Source organism: Pantherophis guttatus, chromosome 1 (genome assembly GCF_059756535.1).
Source record: "Pantherophis guttatus breed Tessera chromosome 1, ASM5975653v1, whole genome shotgun sequence".
Taxonomy (NCBI): domain Eukaryota; kingdom Metazoa; phylum Chordata; class Lepidosauria; order Squamata; family Colubridae; genus Pantherophis; species Pantherophis guttatus.
Genome location: NC_142063.1, coordinates 74,564,170 through 74,586,599, shown reverse-complemented (window position 1 = coordinate 74,586,599; position 22,430 = coordinate 74,564,170). Strand labels below are relative to the sequence as shown.

The window sequence follows — 22,430 nt, the reverse complement described above, 5'->3', positions numbered from 1 at the left end:
ATCCTCAATCCTACAATCATTGGATTTAGCAACATCAGTGAACCAGACTCTCTTCTTTTCAATAACTGTTATTATTATTCAGACCTCACTTACCTAAATCTTACTTAACTAGGCTTATGGAACTATGTAGACCTAGAAGAATTTAAATAATAATAATAGTATGCCCCAGGACCCTTTCTAATCCCTAAAAGTCTTTGTTTCATGTATCATTCCGATGGCATTTACTGTATTTTATTTTATTTCTGGCTCTTAATCATTTGGTTCCTTCTTATCTATTTCTGGAAACATCATTTGACAAGTGACTGGCTTTTGTCCTTTCTGTATAGCTGTTCAGCTGATTTTTAAGTTATAGCCACAACTATCAGTTTCGGCCTAGTGTCATACATTCCATTCATATTTTCATGCTAAAAAATATACAAGTACTATTTGAGGTGTCTGTGGAAATTCTCAGTCATCCAGGTCATAGTTGTCCCAAAGGTACTTTTTCAAGAGGCAATTGGACTTTCTTGTTTTTCTTTGAAGACATTTCACTTCTTATCCAAAAAGCCTCTTCAGCTCTGAGTGAGTGGTGGGGAATGGAAGGATTATTACTCCTTGCAGACAGCTGGTCATTTGCATTCTTTTAGGGAGTCATTGAGGCCATCTGGAGGTTTATCTGTGTCATCAGGTTCACCCAAATAGCACAAATGGGTGTGGAGCGTTCTTGGAACTGTTGAAAGGATTGTGTTACAGACTGGATAGATGATGTCGTATCCCTCCACCTCTGTTGAGAGAGGACTGCTCAATATTGACTATTTGGGGTCTATAAATTTTCCTCAAAAAATAAGAGAGATAAGCAAAAAAGAGATAAACAAAAAATTCAAAAGGGGGGGGATTTAATTTGGAAAAGTAGGACAAAGGGAGAGATTTATCCTAATGCTGGACCCTACCCCCCATGGCTTCTTTAATTTGTAAAAAAAAAAAAAACCATTTATAGTGGAGTGAATTTAGTTTGATCATTTATTTGTGGCAAATGAATTCTCATCTGAGTTTTGTAAACTTATTGTATCTAATATCCATTACTTTAAAATTCAATTTTTCATTAATTTTTTATTCTTCATATATAATTTTTATATATTATATAGGCATATTTTATTAAGATAATAAAATTCAGTTATTATTCCTAAAGTGGTTCATATATTTGCCAATAATAATTAATTAGATAATAATAATTAATTAGACCAAGCATTGTTGGTCTAGTTCATAGAATTCTGAAGTGGTATTCTTATATTTCCAAAGATGGAATAATGAAGAAACTTGCTGAAAAGAAAAAGAAAAAGAAGCAGAAAAAATGTTTCTGTTCTTTGTTATAAAACAGAATCTAAATAATATGGTTTTCTCCACCTAGTGAATGCAGAAGTAGTAAAAGAAGAAAGGAGTGGGAAATATTGCTATGTGGGAAGAAAGTAGTTTAGGGTTGGAACCAGAATTACCCAGTTTAAAGGCTATTTATATGCTACCAATATTGCATTCTCATTAAAACCTGCCTGAAGTTTAGGGGCATAAATGATGTGAAATTTAAGATATGGGACCACGGTGTACAGGATAATAGCTAAAAATGGGCCATGAGGCCCATATACTAAGTTTAGCTGTTTTGTCATCAACAAATGTTTTCAGTTAGTAATCTTATCTTTGGTTATGATTTGTGGAAGCTGGTACATTTTTCCATTAACTGAATTTCAGACTTTCTTTCCTTTATACATGCTCTAGAAAATCTGTTAGAAAAAGAGGGAAAATTAAGCTATACATTAGATCATCTGGTCCTGCACAAAAAAATAGGGTTTTTTTCTTTGTCCATCCAGTAATATTTGTAATGATCAATAGATGGTCATGAAAGCCAGGGCAAAGGAACCTGAATCTAGCAATAAGACTAACTTACTACAAATATAGATCTTCTACATAGGAAGGGATTTGCTACTCTTCTTTTTTCTCCTGCCTAATCTTATGTAATTGTCTAATTTTATTTCTCCTCGCATTAGCTTATACTATAACAGCCAACCATCTATTTTGTATTGAGTTGTGCATTTGATTGAAAGTCAGGGATTCAACTTTAAGATTATAATTCTATACTTTGTTTAAATATATTTATATAACGAAGAAGTTTCATTTTAAATTAGGTTTTTCTTTTTTAAAATAAGAGCACAGTATAATTGAAAGCTGGCTATCATTTTAATCTCAAAGATTGCCTCAGTATACAAATGCCTTCTAATTAGAAAGAGATCTATTATATCATTAATCAATAGAAAAGGACGGAAAATATAAATCTTCCATGAAAAGAAAATACTTATCTCTATTTTGAAGGATCATATGAGCCAATCCTTTCTAATAATTTTCTGAAATGTTCAGCATATTTGGATTTTTTTTTTTTAATTTGATTTATATGCCGCCCTTCTCCGAAGACTCAGGGCGGCTTACAATGTGCTCAGCAATAGCCTTCATCCTTTTGTATATTTATACAAAGTCAGCTTATTGCCCCCACAAACTGGGTCCTCATTTCACCTACCTTAGAAAGGATGGAAGGCTGAGTCAACCTTGAGCCTTGGCGAGATTCGAACCCTGCAGTAATTGCAGGCAGCTGGTGTTAATAAGCTTAATAACAGGGTGCCTTAAACCCCTGTAGTACCAAGGCTCTTATTTCCAGGAGAAATATAAAGGAACAGGAAAAAGTGTATGCAAATAATATTTAATATTTATAGATGCAAAACGGTTGTGGTCAGTGATTGAAAGATGCAGTTTTTGATACCGAACAAGTTTCAGACATTGTGGCAGAATGTGATATGGGCATAAGCTAATTTTAGTGAAATAAGTATATAATGATTGTATACCCAAATTGATTCACAATCAAATCCCATGTTGCACTGATTTTAGGAAAGGGATGGTGAAATTTAATTTATCTTTATATTTTATTTTTGTAGTTTTCACTCAGTCTACTGTTTAATCTTTGATTACAGGCTACTAAAGAAGTAATAGAACGGGAGGCCCCAGGGATGGCCTTGGCAATGCTGATGGGATCACTTAATGTTACACCTCTGGGCATGCTCTCTAGGTAAGAATGCTAATAAAAATATGAAAAGTTTTTCTCTAGAAAACATAAGGTAGTGGAATGGCTGCAATAACAAAAGTAATTCATCACCCCTTCCTCCTTTTGATATCCAAATGGCTTCTTTTTATAGTTTTTATTTGCTTTACTTTTATTGTGGAGTATTTTGACAGGTGGAGTTCAGAAAGAAAAGACATTGAATCTCTCTTGCAAAATTTTCATATAGTAACAATGTGTACCAGTTATGTAGCGCTTTCAAACTATTTTGCATATTTTGCTTCAGTAGACCAAACAACAATATTTTAAAATAGATTGTGGATCCCATAGTGCAGCCACTGAGAGATAGTAACTTGCCTAAAGCCTACTTTTCAAATGGGAGAGCTATTCTAATCACCCAGTGAACTTCTATGGTTGAGGGAGATGAGAATGTGGGCATTCCTGCTGTCAGTCCAACCTTAACCACTACATCAAACTACCTCTTGTGTAGCAATTATTTTTTTCAGAATTCTTTTTCTCCCCAGTTAACACTGATTTCCTTGTTTTCACTATAAGGGTCTTATACTAGCAGATATTTAAAAGAAATCTTGCAAATCAGTAAACAAATATGCATAGTTCGCATAGAAAATACTTCTGAATTGTGAAGAATCTATATGAATCTCAGGTTTAAATGAGTCTGAACTAATTTGTATCATGTTAATATGATTAAGTAATGCACTTGACTGAACTTCAGTTATGACTGTAATGAAGTCAAAATAGTAGCACTTGTCTTGAAAGAAATTACATAAATATTTGACATTGATATAGTACAGAATTGCATCATGCATGAATATTTGATTGATGGAGAGGGAATGCAATATATAATTATGAGTTAACATAATGTTAATGTGAAGTATGTTCCAAACTACCATGTTAAGTATGTTCCAAACTAGATAAGAATGTTGTAAAAGGATAGACAGAAACAAAATCCTTCCAGTGGGAATTACATATTATTTCTTTCACTAAGCACTTTTTTGTGGTTCTTTCACTAAGCACTTTTTTGTGTGTATTGAAACTTTGTGGAAGAGCCAGTCTGATGTAGTAGTTAAGGTATCAGAATAGAAACTGGGAGTCTAGTGCTGCCTGAGTCTTTTCCACTAAATGTCTAGTTTACAAAAGTAGAAGAGAAACTTCTGTATGTGTTCTAGTCAGTCTCGTGTATATAGAATTGATAAGTTGGTAAATTGCAGTTCAAAACTTCATCCTTGACATTTTTTTTTTTTTGTTCTACAAGATCAGTAACAGACTGACTTAGTATTGAAAGTTCTGCTGATTATTTCCTTCATTCTATTATAATCGTAGATATTTATTCTTTTCGGTCAGGATTGTTTGTTTTCCTATATAGTACACAAAAGGACAACAAAAGGGATGGCTAGTAGATGATAGGCATAGATCACATTGAAAAATGATCCAGCTGAATTAATTATTGCACTTGTGATTGATAATATTGTCATTATTTTAAAGATTGACTTGGGAGCTGGATTTGTTGTTGGCTCTAGTTCCTGTGTTTGTGTTTATATAGTTATAGGTGATGATGTATAGTAAGTTTTCTATAAGCAGCACTAAATCCAAAGATAAAGTTGTTTAAATGTTTAGGGTGGGCTGTAGTGATATACAAGGAGGGGAAAGGCTCTTCTTGGAATAACAGTAAATCAACTTTGCTATCCTTCTAGAAAGTAAATAGTATTTTCATAATATAACACTGACATGAAACAAATTTAATTAAGATTACATTTTATATGATTCTTGTCATACTGTCATCTCTTCAAGTTACACCAAGTCAGAAAACAGACTCCACAAGAGTGCTAGAATTCTGCTTTAGTATGAAGATATGTACTAGGAATAGAGTTACAATTTAGCAATAAGTTATTCAAATGCAATGGTAGGAGAAAACTTAATGGTGACCTTTTCAACTGCTTAATATTATTAACCTTGAGATCCAGATGGTGCATAATCTGTTGGGTTCACAAATGCTATCAAAACCTGGCATTTTCAGCAGGCTTTGAAAGATGGAAAGTTGTGAGATGCTTCCTCTATTAATATGGAGTTTAATTAATGTAGAATGTTATTTATCTCTGGTATCGTACTTTGTATTAGTAAAATACAAAAAATATATATTTATTGCATTGTATTTGTAAAACATACAGTTATTTGTATTTTAGACTTGTAGTTTTTAGTATTATGTACACAAATAGATATGAAAGCTGTTCTGAATCAGTTCTGATAAGAGTGGCCTGAAAATCAGTTGATCATTCATATCCACTTTCAATCTTTTTCACTTGATGAGAGTTTTAGGGAAAATACCAATATTCAGGGATGAACAGCTAATATAAGCAGCTTTAACATCATTGAGCAACAGTAAGCCTTTTGAAATGAGCTTTATTTAGCTGTTTCTAAAGCATTTAAATGGCTGCATATCTTAAATTTGGGGTGGCTAAAAATCCCAAAATAAAAGCAATATATGTCAACAATGAAACAAAACATTACAGCAAAGCACAAAACTGTTTAAGTATCACAGCTAAACGTTCCTATGCAGCCTACAATAAGTTTGTCATCTGACAGCAAAATGCCTCTAATCATCATAAATGCAAGCCAGTTGCCAAGTGCCTGAATTACAATCACATGACTCAGTGGTGAAATCCGGCCTGATCTATCCGGCTCGCGTGAACTGGTAGCACCAGCAGTGGGAGGCTTTGTCCACCCGCCGGGATGTTGTTATGTCCCGTTTTTGACCCTCTATGCTTGTGCAGAAAGCTCTATGCATGCGCAGAAGAGGCGCGCATTCACATTCCCGAACCGGTAGCGAAGGTAAGTGCATTTCACCGCTGACATGACTGTAGGACTGCTGCAACAGTTGTAACTTTGAGGATGGGTCATAGGCTACTTTTTTCAGCACTGTCAGAAGTTAGAACTGTCATTAAAAGAATTGTCATAAATCCAGGACTACCTATATACATACATGTGAAAAGGCTAATATTTCATTGATTAGCTAAGTAAAACTCATTTGATTATGAAGGTTTTTTTAATCAATTCTATTTCTAAGAAAATTAATTTTCCTCTGAATGATTGCTAAGACTTCACCTTTTTAAGATTGGTTAAAATTATGTTTTATTAAAAACAATTGTTAATTTCCTGTGACTTAGTACACACCTCTCTCCTCTCTTTTTCTCCCCCCCTCCCAAGACCTGTGTGTGGAATCAGAGGGAAAACTCTCATAATTAACCTTCCAGGTAGCAAGAAAGGATCACAGGTAAGCAATGTTTTTCATGAGGAACTAAAGATATTTTGATGGTTACAAAATTTACCTCCATAAGTAGTAAACATAATTTAATTTAGTATAATTAGCAGGAAAGATTAGCATTATTTTAATGAATACCTTTCATTCAGGAGGTCAAGGCACTCCTTCCATCTATTTTACCCCACTATAACTCTGTAAGATAGTTGAGATAAGAAAAAAACGACTGGCTCAAAAGTCAGGGAGGTTTCATTGCTGAGGATGAACTAGAACCTGAATTTCCCAATAGTAGTCCAGCACTTTATCCATATATCACACTGGATCTCATTTTTAGGATTAAAATCTGTAAAACCTTCAATATCCTACTTCCACTTATTAAGGTAAAAGTTTCCCTGTCCAGTTGTGTCTCACTCTAGGGCGCAGTACTCATCTCTGTTTTTTGGCCAAGGGAGCCAGCATTGTCCAATGATATTTTCCATGGTCATGTAGCCAGCATGGCTATATGACAAAGGGGTTCAGAATGCTGTTCCCTTCCCACCAAAGTGGTACCTATTAATCTGCTCACATTTGCAAATTTTCAAACTGCTAGATGGGCAGGAACTAAGGCAACGAATGGGAGCTCACTCTATTATGTGGTTCTTGGGTCTTCCACTCAGCTGTCAGCTTTCCAGCTGACAAACTCAGTATCTTTTCTTGCTGAACCATCGCTTCCATTTATTAAATGAAGGTATTTGCATTTGGAGGTTTTAAACTCTAATTAATTAGTAATTGTTCCTTTCACTTCCATTTTGAAATAATGTTAGCAAAGCATATATTTTAACATAATATGACATTCATTATTTAAAATGAAAGCACTGAATGCATTCAAACCTCCTTAAACCATAGCCATAATATATTAGTATCTTGTTCTTTTCATTCTTCTTCTTTTGTTGTGAAGTCAAAACTGGCAAACAATGATTTAGATGATCTCTCCAAAACTGGATTACATACCAGGATTTTATTACAATTTTCACCCCTTGTTTAGAAAGATTACTCAAAGCATAGTTTGCCAGATCACGTATCTCAGTAAATTGGTTTTACAAACATACATTAAATTGAGCACATAAGAATAGAATAGAGTATACAGTACATACATGATTCACTCATTAGCATCTTTGAATCTTCTATAGCCGCAGGGAACCTGGATACTTAGACTGAAGATAATAATGCTAATGTCTGGATTAACTTCATTGATATAAATGCCTGACAGCCAACATATCCATGTACAGTCTGCAACTTTATCTACTGGCTAGTAGATATGCTATGAAAAGTTCTTTACTATTTAACACTTCCAGATACAGTGTCATTCTACTGTATAGTGTGAAAGCTTATGGGGGGCTTTCAAACATAGCTATTTACTTTTTAAACATCAGCTCAGGTGACCTCCAGACAGAAGGGATCATTGTTCTATGTTTCTCTGGAATCATCTTAGACTTAGAACCAACTCAGCTACAAACTATAATTTGGACTATTAGAGAATATGACATCTGAATGCAATTCTTGCAATACAAATATTTTTTAGAATTAAAGAACTTGTAGAATAATTTTCTGCAATCTATCTTCTTCATACCTAAATATTCTGGCAAACAAACAATAATAGCATGCTAGCCTCCCAACGCCCTCCCCCCCAATGTTATGCAGGGAGTTTCTAGTTAATTGATTACTTCCATCTGTCCAGAAATTTTTTAATTTCTGTAATTTTTTTTTAACTGTAATTTTTTAAATAAGTATAACTATACCCTTAACATTGTTAATTGTTCAAAGAATTTCATCCTGACAATATATATGGATTCACTTAACTAGACAAATTTAAGAATACCAAAACAGAAAGTTGAACGTAAACAGTAAAATGTGTCTCTGATCTAAAACTTGAATCTGCATAGATACTGATTTTTTAGTATTTAAATAGTGTCAAGAAAACTTTGTGTTTTCTATATAAACATTTGTCTGTCATGAAAGTCATTATAAATATTTCAAATAATACAAAATAGTAGGATTTTTGTTTTAAAAGCTGTATTTATAGGATTACAGTGCAACATACAGTTTCTAACTGAATGTAAATATTTTTATAATATTTTTAGAACACAAAAGTTTAAGTTTATTGCCCATATCCAGGATATAATTGAGGGGGGAAAGTAGGATGATACAAAATGGACAAGACAATATCATGTATATAGGTGGGTCTAAATTATTTTGTTTGTTCTGAGGAAGTTATAGCTATTTATACTCTATTTTATATAGATAAATAAATAAATAAATTCCGTTGCACTTATTGTGCTTCTCCTATTTTTCTTTAAGGGTGCACAACCTGCACAATTAGAGCTGTGAAACTAAGTGGAATTAGAAAACCACAAAATTGTAAGCTCAGTACAGTGGATAATATTTACTTCATAGTTACAATTTACGCCAATAATTTTTCAGCTCTGTCAGTATGGCTAAGAAGATTTAGGCATTCTTAGATATAGTGAGTTAGCAAGCCAAAGTCAGATTTGAAGCAATTTTACTCTTAGAAGCCCTAACAATTTGTTGTCAATATTTGGTGAACACTTTTTATTTTTATTTGCTAGTGTGTCTAAGTGAAATATATTAAAATGGTATATTTGTTTCAAACAAAACTTTCCTTGTAATGGGGTAAAGGTGTTCTAACATTTAATTTATCTTTATTTGTATAGAAAGTATATGTAATTTTCAAATTTAGACATATATTTTCTTGATAACTTGACTTTGGATGGTGTCAACTTCATGGATGGCTGGTGACTATTAAAAGAATTTGATGCATGAAATGGAACCTGTACATTGGCAAACAGTGGCAAAGGTTTCCTCATTTCTTTCTTTAGCTCAAGCAGTGCTCTATGTCAGGAGTCCCCAACCCCTAGGCTGCAGCCCACTACCATGGCCTGTTCCGAACTGGGCCGCATGAGCAGCTAGCTGGTGCATGAGCGCTTGCACAGCTTGACTTGTGGGAGTGGTGGGTTGGTGCACACACACACCAGCCTGCCACTTAAATGGGCTGGTTCCCTTCTCCCCACCCCCGCCAAGCCATAAAGGTTGGAGACCACTGCTCTATATGATTATTTCACGTATTTTCATCAAACCAAAAAAGGCAAATCCCATAATTCTGTTTTTCTTTGATATGATAGAACGGCTATTTTTAGAGCTTTAGTTTCTTTGTCTTTCTATATTCTAATTCTTTACTTATCGTATAAACTATAATTGTATATAAGCAGAGATGAGTTCACAGTTTGATTTTTTTATCATCCTCTTTGAAATATAATATTTTGAACTTTTAGAATTTTGTGTCAGTAAAGAGCACAAAAAACACTGTTCAAGGGATTTTTCCTGAAGCTGCCTCTCCCTCCTTTCCTTTATTAATACATCTTTTATTAACCTGAAATCATAGGTGTAAGATAAAGAAATCATAGATAGTTTGAAAAGGGACAGTCAACAGCTATTAGACAGAATGCTGGATTAATTACATTTTTGTGAGATCAGAAAAAGTGCTTAATTTTCATTCTTTTTTCCTTACATATATTAAAAAGAAAAAGAATAAAGGTAGTTATTGCATGTCTTCCTAGCCTGCTCCCTCCAATCATTTAATTAAAGAGTGTAAACCGAATCTCCTTTATTAATATAGAGTAAACTGATTTTTTTGAAGCAAATATAGCGGGCAGGTGGCAGTATGTCTCTGAAAAATAAATAACATTGTAAGCCAGGCCAAGTACAATAAATAATAGAGAAAATGTTAAATAAGAAGAAAGAAATGGTGTGGTGTGGCATGATATAGTGTGTGGTGTTTTGCGGTGTGGTATACTATGGTTTGGTATGGTATGGTTACCATGGTGTAGTGATTAACATCTTAGCCTAGAAACCAGGAGACTATATTATAGGCTTCCCTTAGGCATGAAAGCCAGCTGGCTAACTTTCTCACTTTCTCGTAGCCAAACCCATCTCATAGGGTTATTGTTGTTATGGAGAAAAATACGAGGCAATAATATTTGATATATTCACCACCAAGGGAGGGAGGGGATGGAATTTTTAAAAAGGATATGTGCTAACCAATAAAAATGTCACCAATGAAGAATTGAGATGTGCTGTATTAGAATTAAAAATATTTAAAGCTGATCAGCTTAAAATTTTAGTAACTGTAGACTTTAATACAACTACAGCAGGCTATTTTTAGTTTTTTAGTGCCCTATCACAGTAATGATGAAATAAATGTTTCTTTGTCCTTTAAGCCAAGTTAAAATAATTTGTTAAATATTTCTGTCAATAAATATTAAAATTTAAAAGCAAGTAATACAAATAATGGTGTTCAAAGTACCATCCTGTCCTGTATAAATCTATGCTCAATAAAGCTTGACAGTCATCATTTAGGATTTCACAGGGAGATTATTTGAACTCCCTTGAACTGCTGATAATAATACTTCTTTATCTAGATTTTTGTTGGCAACTTTCTGCAATAATTTCAGGGATTCCAAGTGTTTTATATGTGGAATGACAAAACCAAGAATTTCTAATAACAGACTTTTTGTCAGAAGATTTATTCACTACAACATCAAAATTAATCCAGGAGGAAAAATGGTTCAGGGATCAGAAAATTAAGATATTAGATTATTAGCTTTCCTAATATGGATACTAAAAGTACTAAGAACTAATATTTTAAAAAATGACCTACAAAGCAAAATAATTTAATGTTATTTATATAATAAATTGGATATTATCTAACTTTTTGCAACATTTACTTCATCTAAAACATGTTTATTATTTTGCAAGCCATATAACATATGCTAAAAAAAAGAAGAAAAGAAAATCCTAGATATTGTGGAATTTAAAAAAAAACAACATTCTGGTAAATTCAAAATTTTCCATTAAAGGTATAAAAACACATCAAAAGTATACTAATTTAGTATACTTTATTCAATTTTAATATAACTGCTCAATATGTACTAGGTAAGTTTTCACTGTCATTCTTCTCATTATGCGCAGGAATGCTTTCAATTTATACTACCAGCCCTACCTCATGCCATTGATCTTTTACGGGATGCCATTGTAAAAGTAAAAGAGGTTCATGATGAACTTGAAGATCTACCTTCACCACCACCACCTCTTTCTCCTCCTCCAACCATCAGCCCTCACAAGCAGACAGAAGACAAAGGTGTACAGTGTGAGGAAGAGGAGGAAGAGAAAAAAGATAGTGGAGTTGCTTCAACAGAGGATAGTTCCTCTTCGCATATAACTGCTGCAGCCATTGCAGCAAAGGTGAGTTGAGGTTCTGTAAAAAGGAGCACATAAGTTTCTATCTCAGGTATTTTCTGTATATAGATAGAGATCAATCAAGAGTGAAGCTGATTATTTTTTTCACTCTGTAGCTACAACAATAAAATTTCTAGATTAGTCATATTTTTTCTGTATATATTATGCTTCCTTCTCTTTTTAAATGAATTATAAAGATACTCAATTATGCATCTGTCAACAGGGGAAGTAAGATTCTCAATTGCTGCTAGTTTTTTTTTTCAATTTGAAATGTTTATGCCACATTGAATGCCATTTCCATGTTCCCATAGTCACACAGTGTGACATTTCACGGGGGTTCATAGGATTGCAAGAAAGGAGAAAGAGGAGAGAATGTGCTCCAGGTATATAAAAGACTGTTGTGAGTGATGTCATTGTCTTGTCAAACACTAATTATGTGGGAATGGGGGCTTTTTTACTGCTAGTTCATTTATCATCATTTTCTGGAAATCGTGCAGTAGAAATCTTGTAGAGCACCAAATCCTCAAGTTAATTATCTATTTACCAAAAAAAATGCTGCTGCTTTTGCAAAAATTTCAATAAATTTTGAGAGCAGTGCTCAAACTTCTTAATGGCAAGCTTTGATTAAAAATATTAAATTTTGTATATATTTTTGGAAATCTATCCCAGCTAAGTTTCAAATGATTTATTTCCAGTAACCAAATTCAGAATTGTAAAATAGTTGTTTGGGTCATGCATGATGTCTGTTACAGCAGTGGTGGGATTCAAATAATTTAACAACTGGTTCTCTGCCTTAATGACTGGCTGGGTGGGCGTGATCATGATGAGTGTGGCCAGGAGGTGTAACAGGCAGCACTCGGCCTCCTGAACCCTCCAGGGAGCAAAAATGTGCCACCCCTCCACACCCCATTTTGCACCTAGTAGCCTTCCTGGCTTTTACTGGCTTTTGTTCCTGGGAACAAAAACAGGCTGCGGGGGACGTTTTGGGCCTAGGAGGCTTCCCTGAAGCCTCCTGGGAGCAAAAACAGGCCGCGGGGGATGCACCGCCACCCCCACATCCCGTTTTGGGCCTAGGAGGCCTCCCTGCAGCCTCCTGGAAGCGAAAATGAGGCATGTGGGGACTCCTGGAAGGGGTGCAGCGGGTCCAGTCAGCCATTTAACTACCGGTTCACTCAAACCGGCCCGAATCGGCTAAATCCCACCACTGATTACAGCTCACTTTATGAAGTAAATGCTGAAACCCTTATGTCCAGTTTAAATTATTTAAACAAATGTTAATATAATGGAACCAATCAATTGACAACAGTAGAAGCTAAATATTTATTTATAGTTCATAATAGTATTTGAGATCATGCTCTCCCCAGGCTAATTCCAGTGTTCTAGACAGTTCTTCTGCACTTTCAGGCAAGGAAAATTCGGGTATGCAAACATATCTCCTATTAAAATGCTACAGGTAAGTGATTGAAAAAATTCAGCTTATTCCTGGGCATTGCACAAAAGTCTGAAAATTTCTTGTGAACCTGCATTAGTTTCCATTTTGTATATTTATGTGTAATGATTTCCCATAAAGAACTATAGATATTATGCTGGTAGAGAGGAAGGTATTCCCACATTTATTCCACAGCTATCTAGTAGTGTAGCCTGGTCTAAGAAAATGACTGGCCTGTAGCTCTAATTCATCCAGTGAACTCCTTGCTTGGATATGGATTTGACTGTGGGTCCCTCTAGTTGAGGTTTTTTACTTGAAGGGATGTCACAAAGAAATCATCATTTATCTTTACTCTGTAACAGGAAAAAAAACTGATTGGGGCCAGGGGGTACACATCAGGGGTGGGTACTACTTACCTTTACTACTGGTTCACAACGGAAGCATGCAAGCTTCTGCGCATGTGCAGATAATCAATTATGACGTCCAGGCGGGTGGGCGGAGCCTCCAGCCGCTTTTACTACCGGTTCTAAAGAACCGGACAGAAGCAGGAGCAACCCATCACTGGAACACATGTATACTTTCTTTCCTTAATATCTGAGGTGAATTGGTTAATAGAATGAGACTCTAATTAAAAACAGAAAATACCTGAGAACTAAACTGTGCTCATTTAAATATATTGCATTTAAATGTGCCACCTATATTCACCGTCGTCCCCTCTACGCCATTTTGCTTGTTTAGCTTCTTATTTTCTTGCCATTGCATTCATGGTTATTATGTATTGTACATTAGAAGCATCCATCCTATACCAGTTCTGCTGTTATCATGGCAAAAGGTGAACATCCCATTCCTGGTCTCATCTGTTATCCCTCTCACTCATCAGACAGTGCAGGAGAACCGGTAAGACACACCTACCAGAATGTTTCGCACAAATATCTTCAGTCAGATTGCTTGCCTTCTCATTGTATGTTACAAGGATCTACAGTTATTTTCTTTATTCCAATGACATACTGTGTTGCTCTCTGAGCAAACAAGTTTTAAATTTCCATTCTGTCAATTTATATGAAATAGATAATAATTAACACTCATTTTAGCTGTGAAGTATTAATTTTAGTTTTTATTGGTCTCTGATTGAAGACTTGTTTTGGTTTAGATTCATTTACCTCTGGAGACTGCTCAGAAATTTTAGCCATCATATTTCTATTACTATAAAACTAAAATATTCTTCTCTACTTCAAAGGAGCCGCATTGCATGGATTTTCAAATTACTTGGCTTTGGATAATATGCAGATATTTCTGGTAGATGCTTTTACTGATTATCCAATGCTGATTTTTTAAAAAGCACTTGCTCATCATATTCCAATACCCTTTAAAAAAAAAAACTTTATTTTACTCACAAAATGGAAACTGAAGAGATAATATCTAAGCTGCCTTGCACATGTTTGTCATTGTCCCCTTCTAAATTGGTCAAGTATCAAATCTTCTGTTGCATTATAATTAGAATCTGCATGATAACCTCTTTCTAATTCTGAAAAACAATATTTGCCAGCATTAGAAAGCTGTGATTATGAATATCAGTAAAAGATCCTTAGCTAAATAAAATTACCATGAGTAAGCTTGCCTCTCTAATATTTTTTCCTATAAGCAGCTAGAATATTCATGTCCACACTACTGTTGTTATAGATAGACAGCTTCTAGTTGGAGAAGAGCCATGTTGGGACTGGTATATGTATGTTCTTTTCACCTTCCCCTTTTTACAATTCTGAAAGAAGGCCCCTTCCCAGTTCTTTCAAAATATAGGAGGATAAAGGAAAGACGTATTGGGCAAAGGGGTCTCTCCATTTCCTTGTAGTAACCTAACTTATTATTGGAGGAATGGGACTGAAAACACAATTCCTTCACAAGAAATAGACAGTTAGATTTTACTTGTACATCCATAAGAATAAAATTAGCTGGAATAATTCTCATTATAATAAAAAATATAATATTTTCTTTTATATAAATGCTAATTCAGCAAACAAACTGGTTATAGCCCGTTTCCTTTTTCTTGTAAATTGCAAGGCTAAAATAAGTCCCTTTAGCTTTTAAAAACTTGTTGTTCCACTCCTATTGTTATAGCTGATCAGTTTGTCATCATCTTGAAAATTCTGTAAGCATACCAGCGTGTAATGAATTAATTTTGTTGGTTAAGAAATTGTGAACTACAAGCAATAAAACAGACCACATAGCATGGTTTTCCTTTTCCTATAGACCAGGGATGTCAAACTCAAGGCCCACGGGGCGGATTCAGCCCACAGGGTGCTTAAATCCGGCCTGCGGTGCCTCTACTGCCTAAATGGGCCAGGTGCGGGCCCCGCGCAGCCCATTTTCGGCCTCCCCGGCGTCCAGTAGAACTCTGCTGGGCAAAAACGGGCCATGCAGAGGACCCATGAGGACTCGGATGATCCATTTTCGGCCTGTTTTAGGATGGCAGAGTGCTGCAGGAGGCCATGTAGTCCAAAAACGGGACAGAGGAGACTGTGTGTGGCCTCCTGCACCCTGTTTTTCATGGCAGGGTGCTGCAGGAGGGGTCCATCCCGTCTCCTCCCCACGCCCCCTCCCCGGCCCACAGAGGAGAACTACAATGCTGATCTGGCCCTCGAAGAGATCCTGTTTAACATCCCTGCTTTAGACCATGTCTCATCTCCCCTACTCTTTTTCTTCTACCTTGTTTTCATCTCCTGTCTTTGAACCCTCTCTTGCTCCTGTCAACTTATAAATATCATAAGATCTCTCCTTCCTATTTACCTCAGCCTGCAATTTTCTTGGATTGTTATACCATCTTTTGCTTATTATTTCCTCCTATCTGTCACCTTATTTTCATTCCCTTCTCCATGCATCCTAGCCTTCACTGAACTTTGACCTGGCAGAAGGAAACATCCAGATTGAACACTGTTTCTTACAAACACAAATGAAATGCACTAAGCCTATTGCCTTTTCAATCCTTGTTCAGGTTGGGTTGGATTGGAAAGGTGAAAGGGATTGTTTCTCATGACATATCTGTGATTGTTTAGGGCAGGGGTGTCAAATCCGCGGCCTGTGGGCCAAATGCGTCACACACCCCCACCCCCAGTTTAGTGAAGGCGAAAAAAGTTGCTATACGTCATGTGACAACACCATTTCGTTGCAAATTTGACACCCCTGGTTTAGAGAAAGGATATTTGTATAGGTTTATATAATCTCACTCCTAGATTTTATGCTTAAATGAAAGCTTGCTTGCTTCCATTCCAAGTTTTATCCATAAACAAGCACTCATTTTTTTCTTAGCCTCTCTATTTTATATCTTTTATATCTTCAGCAGACATTGAAAAGATTTTTAGAAAATCTTTCTAAAGATTTAGAAAGATTCTGGTATACAGTAGAATCACTGTTAAATATGTACTGGTAGTTGTAGCACAATATGTTTATTTCATCAGAATATCTTTTATGTAATCAATACATTTCTGTTAATCTTTCTTGAAATACTAATCTAGAGAAAAGAACTATAATAGAATTACACTTAAATAAAATTAGACTATTTTCCTATTTTCTTACATCAAGAAGCAGCGTATTTCTGAAAGACCTTTTAAAAAGTGATTTCTGAAATAAATATAAAGCAAAATTATGCTTTATTGTGCATTCTTGATAGAGTTATATACACATATAGATATACACATATCTTCTGTATGTGTAATTTATCTCTAAATCCCATCAAAATGGCACAGCACTTTCAGAATTAAATATTAGAATTGGGCATGCTTCAGAAATTATTCAAAAAGTGCTTCAAGAATGCATGAGAACATAAATCCAGCTTTACTTAAAGCAATTGTATTTTGCAAGCTTCTGAGAAGCCTAAAAGAATATTTGGATGCTTTAAGGAAATTACTCATTAGTGCTGATTTTTAATGTGATTTCTTAAAGCATTAAAGAAACAATTTTTATTTAGATGCAAAATCTCTGTAATGGTATGTGCATATGACCTTGGGAGATGGGGGAAAGGATGCTGCCTAGGGAATGATCAGATAAGAGAAGGCATAACCTGCAGCTGCATAAGGGGCTGAGGAAGAAACTCAGAAAGGAACTTCCCTAACTACTCAGCCTATAAAAAAGACTATGGGAGATTTATAGTATCAGATTTGCAAGTTTCTATTAATCTACAATTAGCTCATCTACTTAGGTTTCCTGCCTGGTCTACTTGGGAAGGCTGACAATCTCTAACATGAAAATGTACAAATGGAAATCTTCCTGCTTTTAAAGAGACAGATTTAGACTTCAGAACCTATTTATAGTAAATAGGAAAAAAATCTGTACAGATCTTTCAAAGTTTCTTTAATTTTAGGTTTCAAAAAACACTGCATGCTCTTAGATTTAAAAGTTACTGACCTCAGTTCACTCAGCTCAGCATTTAAAAATATGTGTGAACAAAATACTGTTCCAATTTTTTTGTAGTCTTAAGACTTCAAATAAATATATACGAACTTCTTTCCCTGTTTTCTTGTACTCTATGGGTACTTAATATTAGAATAATTCAATAACAAAGAAGGCTCTTTAACATTTATACCTTCAAGTTTTTGAAGAACTTTGAATCACTGGGGAGAAGCATGTATTATAATTTACCTGTAACAAAAGAAACTAAATTGATGACACTGAGCCTTGAGAGGAGAAAAAGAACAAGATCAATTGATGTAAAGGTTGTTTTTTTTGAAGCAAAAACACAGAAAAATATGAAATGACTAATATTGCCGAAATAAGGCTAAGTAATTTCTCAGTTGTAATTTATGAGGCAGGTTTTGGTTACTGGGTATAATTTAGTATAGCCTAACTGGAATTGGGGGGGGGGGGGGGAATGCCTGAACATTTTTCATGCTCTTTTTCATGAAATAATATTATTGGCTACATTAGACATACTGCCAGATATTTTTCAATTTTCCCTCTTTAATTTTCTATATAGTATCTGCCAACATTTCTCTTTTACATTGCATATATATTTTTATATAGGGAGATGGATTCAACTATGTTAATTAAATTAGGATAGGAGTCAAATATGCAAATTTCTTGACTGCATTTCATATTACCATTAATAAATTAAATAGAACTAATTACAGGGCAGAACTGTCACTTTATCTCTTAATTGACTTGGTGATAATATTACATCTTCTCCTTAATTATATTGTTTGCAGTCCTATGTATTTTACTAATTTGTTTATTTTAAATATTTATGTTCCATGTTTGTTATTGTTTTCTACGCAGCTGGTTGTAACCATTAATAAATTTATGTAAATATAAAACCATTTTTAAAGTCATAGATGACTAAGATTCCCAGTAAATGATGAAGTAAATACTTTAAATGCTATTGGTTCAGCAGGGATCAGATAATATTAATCAGATAATATTAATAAGTTGCATGGTGTCACCATGGCAACCAGGCTCAGAAAATGCCAGATATTTTCATCCTGAGGTCTAAGGGTATCTATGTATCTCTACCCTCCAAAGCTCTGAAATTGGCAACCAGAAAGAAAGCCTTTTATGTAGTAGTGTTTATGAATGGAAATATCAGTAAATTTAGTGAAAAATATCTTCCTTCCTAGTTTTTTAAGAAAAATATTTTCAACCACATTTTCACATTAATTTATCATTTTTAAATGTGCGAGATGTTCTGCTGTAGAAACCCTTTAAGGCCAAGCTGTTTAAAAAGTTATGAAATGGTCTAAGAGCCCCCCCTTCTCTCCCTCTCACCCTCCCTCCCCCCTCCCTCTCTCTCTCTCTCTCTGTTTTTACTTCAGTGTATATTTTTCCCATCTATTAGGTAATGTACTCCACATTATAACTAGTTAAATGAATTAATAATTCTAAAATGCTAACTGAAAAGAAAATTCCTGACTTCTTTTCTGAAGAAAAAAGAAATGGAGGGCAGAACTAATTTCAGGTCCAGAAAGGTTTAAGCTATTCTTACGTATGGAAATATTTTATTTTCTGAATTATGTACATAATTTCAAATAGATTTAATTTCAATTTATTGTCATGTTTAGATTCCAGATTCCATCATATCTCGTGGTGTTCAGGTGCTTCCACGAGACACAGCCTCACTTAGCACTACCCCTTCAGAATCCCCTCGTGCCCAAGCTACTTCTCGCCTCTCTACTGCTTCCTGTCCCACACCAAAAGTAAGTACGGCAGCTTGCCTGCATTCAGAGGTGGGAACTGTCTTGATAAATGTTTTCTTCTGCTGAAAGGTAGCTCATGTGGAAGATTTTATACTGTTGAGAGTCATCAAGGAGGTGAAGATAGTGGTATATTGTATATACACAGTACTGTGTGTGTGTGTGTGTGTGTGTGTGTGTGTCTCTGTGTGTGTGTGTGTGTAAAAGCTTATATGTTTAAATTACTGCTGTTTATTTGCTTTAAACTTGCTAATTTTCATACCTATTTTTAAAGATATATTTTAAAGTGCTTTCTTTTCTTATTGCAGTATCAACCATGAGGCTGTGAATTTCTTGCAGGGCTCTATTAATCCATAAAATTGCTCTTGAAAAAGAGAACTAAAGAAATAGTTTATTTCTGTAAACACATTTACACCTAAGCTGTGGCATTTTCTGCATCACTGTCCTAATAATGTACAGGTAGTCATCAACCAACAGCACAATTAGGACCGAAATTTTGGTCACTAAGCAATATGGTCATTAAACAAGTTATCTAATGACCGACCCAATTTTACAACCATTTTTACCACAGTTGTTAAGTGAGTCACAGAGTCATTAAATTAATCCAGCTTTTCCCATTGACTTTCCTTGTCAAAAGCTGGCTGGAAGATCCCAAATAGTGATCATATGACCACAAGGACACTGCAAATGTCATAAATGTATGCCTGTTGCCAAGTGCCCAAATAGTGATCACATGAACTCAGGGGTGATGCAACGGTTGTAACTTTGAGGACGGATCATAAGTCACATTTTTCAGCACTGTCATAACTCCAAAACATCAATAAATGAATGGTCATAAATCGAGGACTACCTGTATTTCAAGCATTTTCAAGCCAACAGTTTTGCCCCAACTTGCTGCCTCCTCTTTGGAAACTCTAAATTATATGGAAAGTTTTAATGCCAGCCTATGAAATGACACATTTGTGCTTTAGATATTATTTCACATGGATCGTTTAAGACTTGTGCAGGTAATCTAATGTACTTGGTATAATACATAATGCACAGTGTATCCACAGCAAATTTGGAACTAGCAAATCTAGTAAAATATATAGCTTCTTTTAGAACATGAATTCTCTTCTGTTTGCTCTTTTATATGAAATGGCTTTATTTCTGGCATTTTAATACTAGCATATTTAACAAAAAACAGAATAAATCTAATGAAATGTTTCGTGGTTCATGATTCTTTGAAATTACAAATCTCTGGTGATTATTATTTTTTATTTATTTCTGCAAGCCATATTAAGGTATGTCAAGCTATTAACTTACATTTTTTCAATGTTCTGACATTTGTTATGATGTATTTCATATGTTAGATAATATATACGTTCCTGAATAGCAAAAGTAGGCTTGATATAGAAATGTGTTCAAGCTTTTAATTAACCCTTTAGAGCAGGGGTGTCAAACTCGATTTCATTGAGAGCCGCATCAGGGTTGTGTTTGACCTTGGTGGGCTGGGGTGGGCATGGCCAACTCAATATCATTCATGTCCGGGGCACCTGTGGTGACCCAAGTGCTCTGCCAGTGGGCCTCCGAGCTCCGTTTTTGGCTGCAACGGCCTCCTGCAACATTCTGCCAGTGAAAACAGAGCTTGGGAGGGGCGTGCATGGCCCTCTCAAGCTCCATTTTCGCTAGCAGAGGCACTGTGGGCTGGTCCTTCGCTGTTTCCAGGGCAATACCACAGGCCAGATCTAAGCACTCTGTGGGCCGGATCCGGCCCCTGGGCCTTGACTTTGACACCCCTGCTTTAGAGCTTTGAATTGTTTTTCTTGAGATTATCCTTTTTTCTTTTCAAAATTAATTAAGACCTACTACAAGATAATAGTATAATAAATCCTCAGTTTAATGGGTCATTCAGAATCAAATATTTGTTAAATCCGTAAATAACATATTTTCATCAACTTCTGTCATCTGGTTCAGTTCATCAATTTGCATTGTTACCATATTATATAGATGATATAAATAGATGCAAATAACCTAATCAATATGATTTGTCTGGACAACTTCAGGTACAATGGCTTTTGTCTTTTTTTTCCAAGTGATTTTCTAGAGGGAAGTTTTGTATCTGAAGTCCTCTAAACAAAACTCCATTAAAATGAGGATTTATCTATGTCTGGAAATTTACTAAGTTTGGATGAATAAGATAAATAAAAACTGTAGACTCAGTTTTTGAGGTCTGTGCCTTAATTTCTCTTTTTTAAAAAAATAAAAGCAGATGTTACACATTCATTTTTGAATTGCTTCTGTTCAATGGAAATAAAATAAAAATTTAGTAGTTATTTTTAAAAGAGGATATTGTACAGAGCGTGCACACTCAAATAAAGTAGATTTCTATGCTCTGCAATCAATACTAATTTTTTTCTTCAAGGAATACAAATTATTAAATTATATAAATTATATAAATGAGCTAAAATGTAATGATTGTAATTTTTTGCAACCACACTTTTATGCATACTTTCTTTATTGGAATATGATTTCTCATGACATAGTCAAATATATTTTAAATTAGATTGAATGTCAATTACAAACTTTTGAATAGTCTAGCTAGCTGTAAAATTTCCTGTTCTCCAACCCAGATTATGTGTTGGGGATTCTTTTTTTAGGCAGCTTTGTGCAAGCCCTGAAGAAAGAGTTCCAATATGAATTAAGAGCAAAGAGAGAAAGCAAAATGTGCCTTTCTCCCTCCTTATTTAACGACCTACCTGATAGAGTTTTCCTGCTCCTGATTTTCCTGATAGTTTGGTCCTTGTGGGCTTTAACTGTTCTTGCCCATTTACTTAAATTGATAGATTAAATTTTTGAAAAATTCTTTCAGTATCCAAATCTCATTCGCTACTCATGCATCTTATACTGAGTTAGTCCATTAAAACATCTTGTATTTCTGTTTCAGTTCATCTTCCTACAAGCCTTCATACTTCCAATTAGCATAACCTCACACACTTGTGTGGCACTTTGTACCATAATTATTTCTGTTCTTTTCCAAATCAGTTTCCATATTATCTTTCTTATGGCCACTTTGTTTTCATTCTGTTGGAAGCTTACATTAATATGTTTTACAATACTTTTTCATTTAGGACTTTTTCTTTCTCTAGTTCTATTCTCACTCTAGTTTTTTTCACCTCTTTTTCTTTCCTTCTTTGTTCAATT

The 22,430-nt window shown here is 34.8% G+C and overlaps 1 protein-coding gene across 17 annotated transcripts in view; it reads left to right on the top strand.

The window, feature by feature from the left end:
• GPHN (gephyrin) overlaps window positions 1–22,430 on the top strand; it is a 243,729-nt gene that overhangs the window by 133,931 nt on the left and 87,368 nt on the right. For 11 of the 17 annotated variants that reach the window (XM_034417582.3, XM_087882588.1, XM_034417577.3 and 8 more), the window contains 5 exons: window positions 2,991–3,085; window positions 6,299–6,365; window positions 11,376–11,648; window positions 13,861–13,968; window positions 19,116–19,250. In XM_034417582.3, coding sequence (XP_034273473.1) covers window positions 2,991–3,085; window positions 6,299–6,365; window positions 11,376–11,648; window positions 13,861–13,968; window positions 19,116–19,250 — 678 coding nt within the window. The remainder of the gene's footprint in view (window positions 1–2,990; window positions 3,086–6,298; window positions 6,366–11,375; window positions 11,649–13,860; window positions 13,969–19,115; window positions 19,251–22,430) is intronic. The other 6 variants (XM_034417588.3, XM_034417586.3, XM_034417584.3 and 3 more) reach the window with 1 other exon arrangement.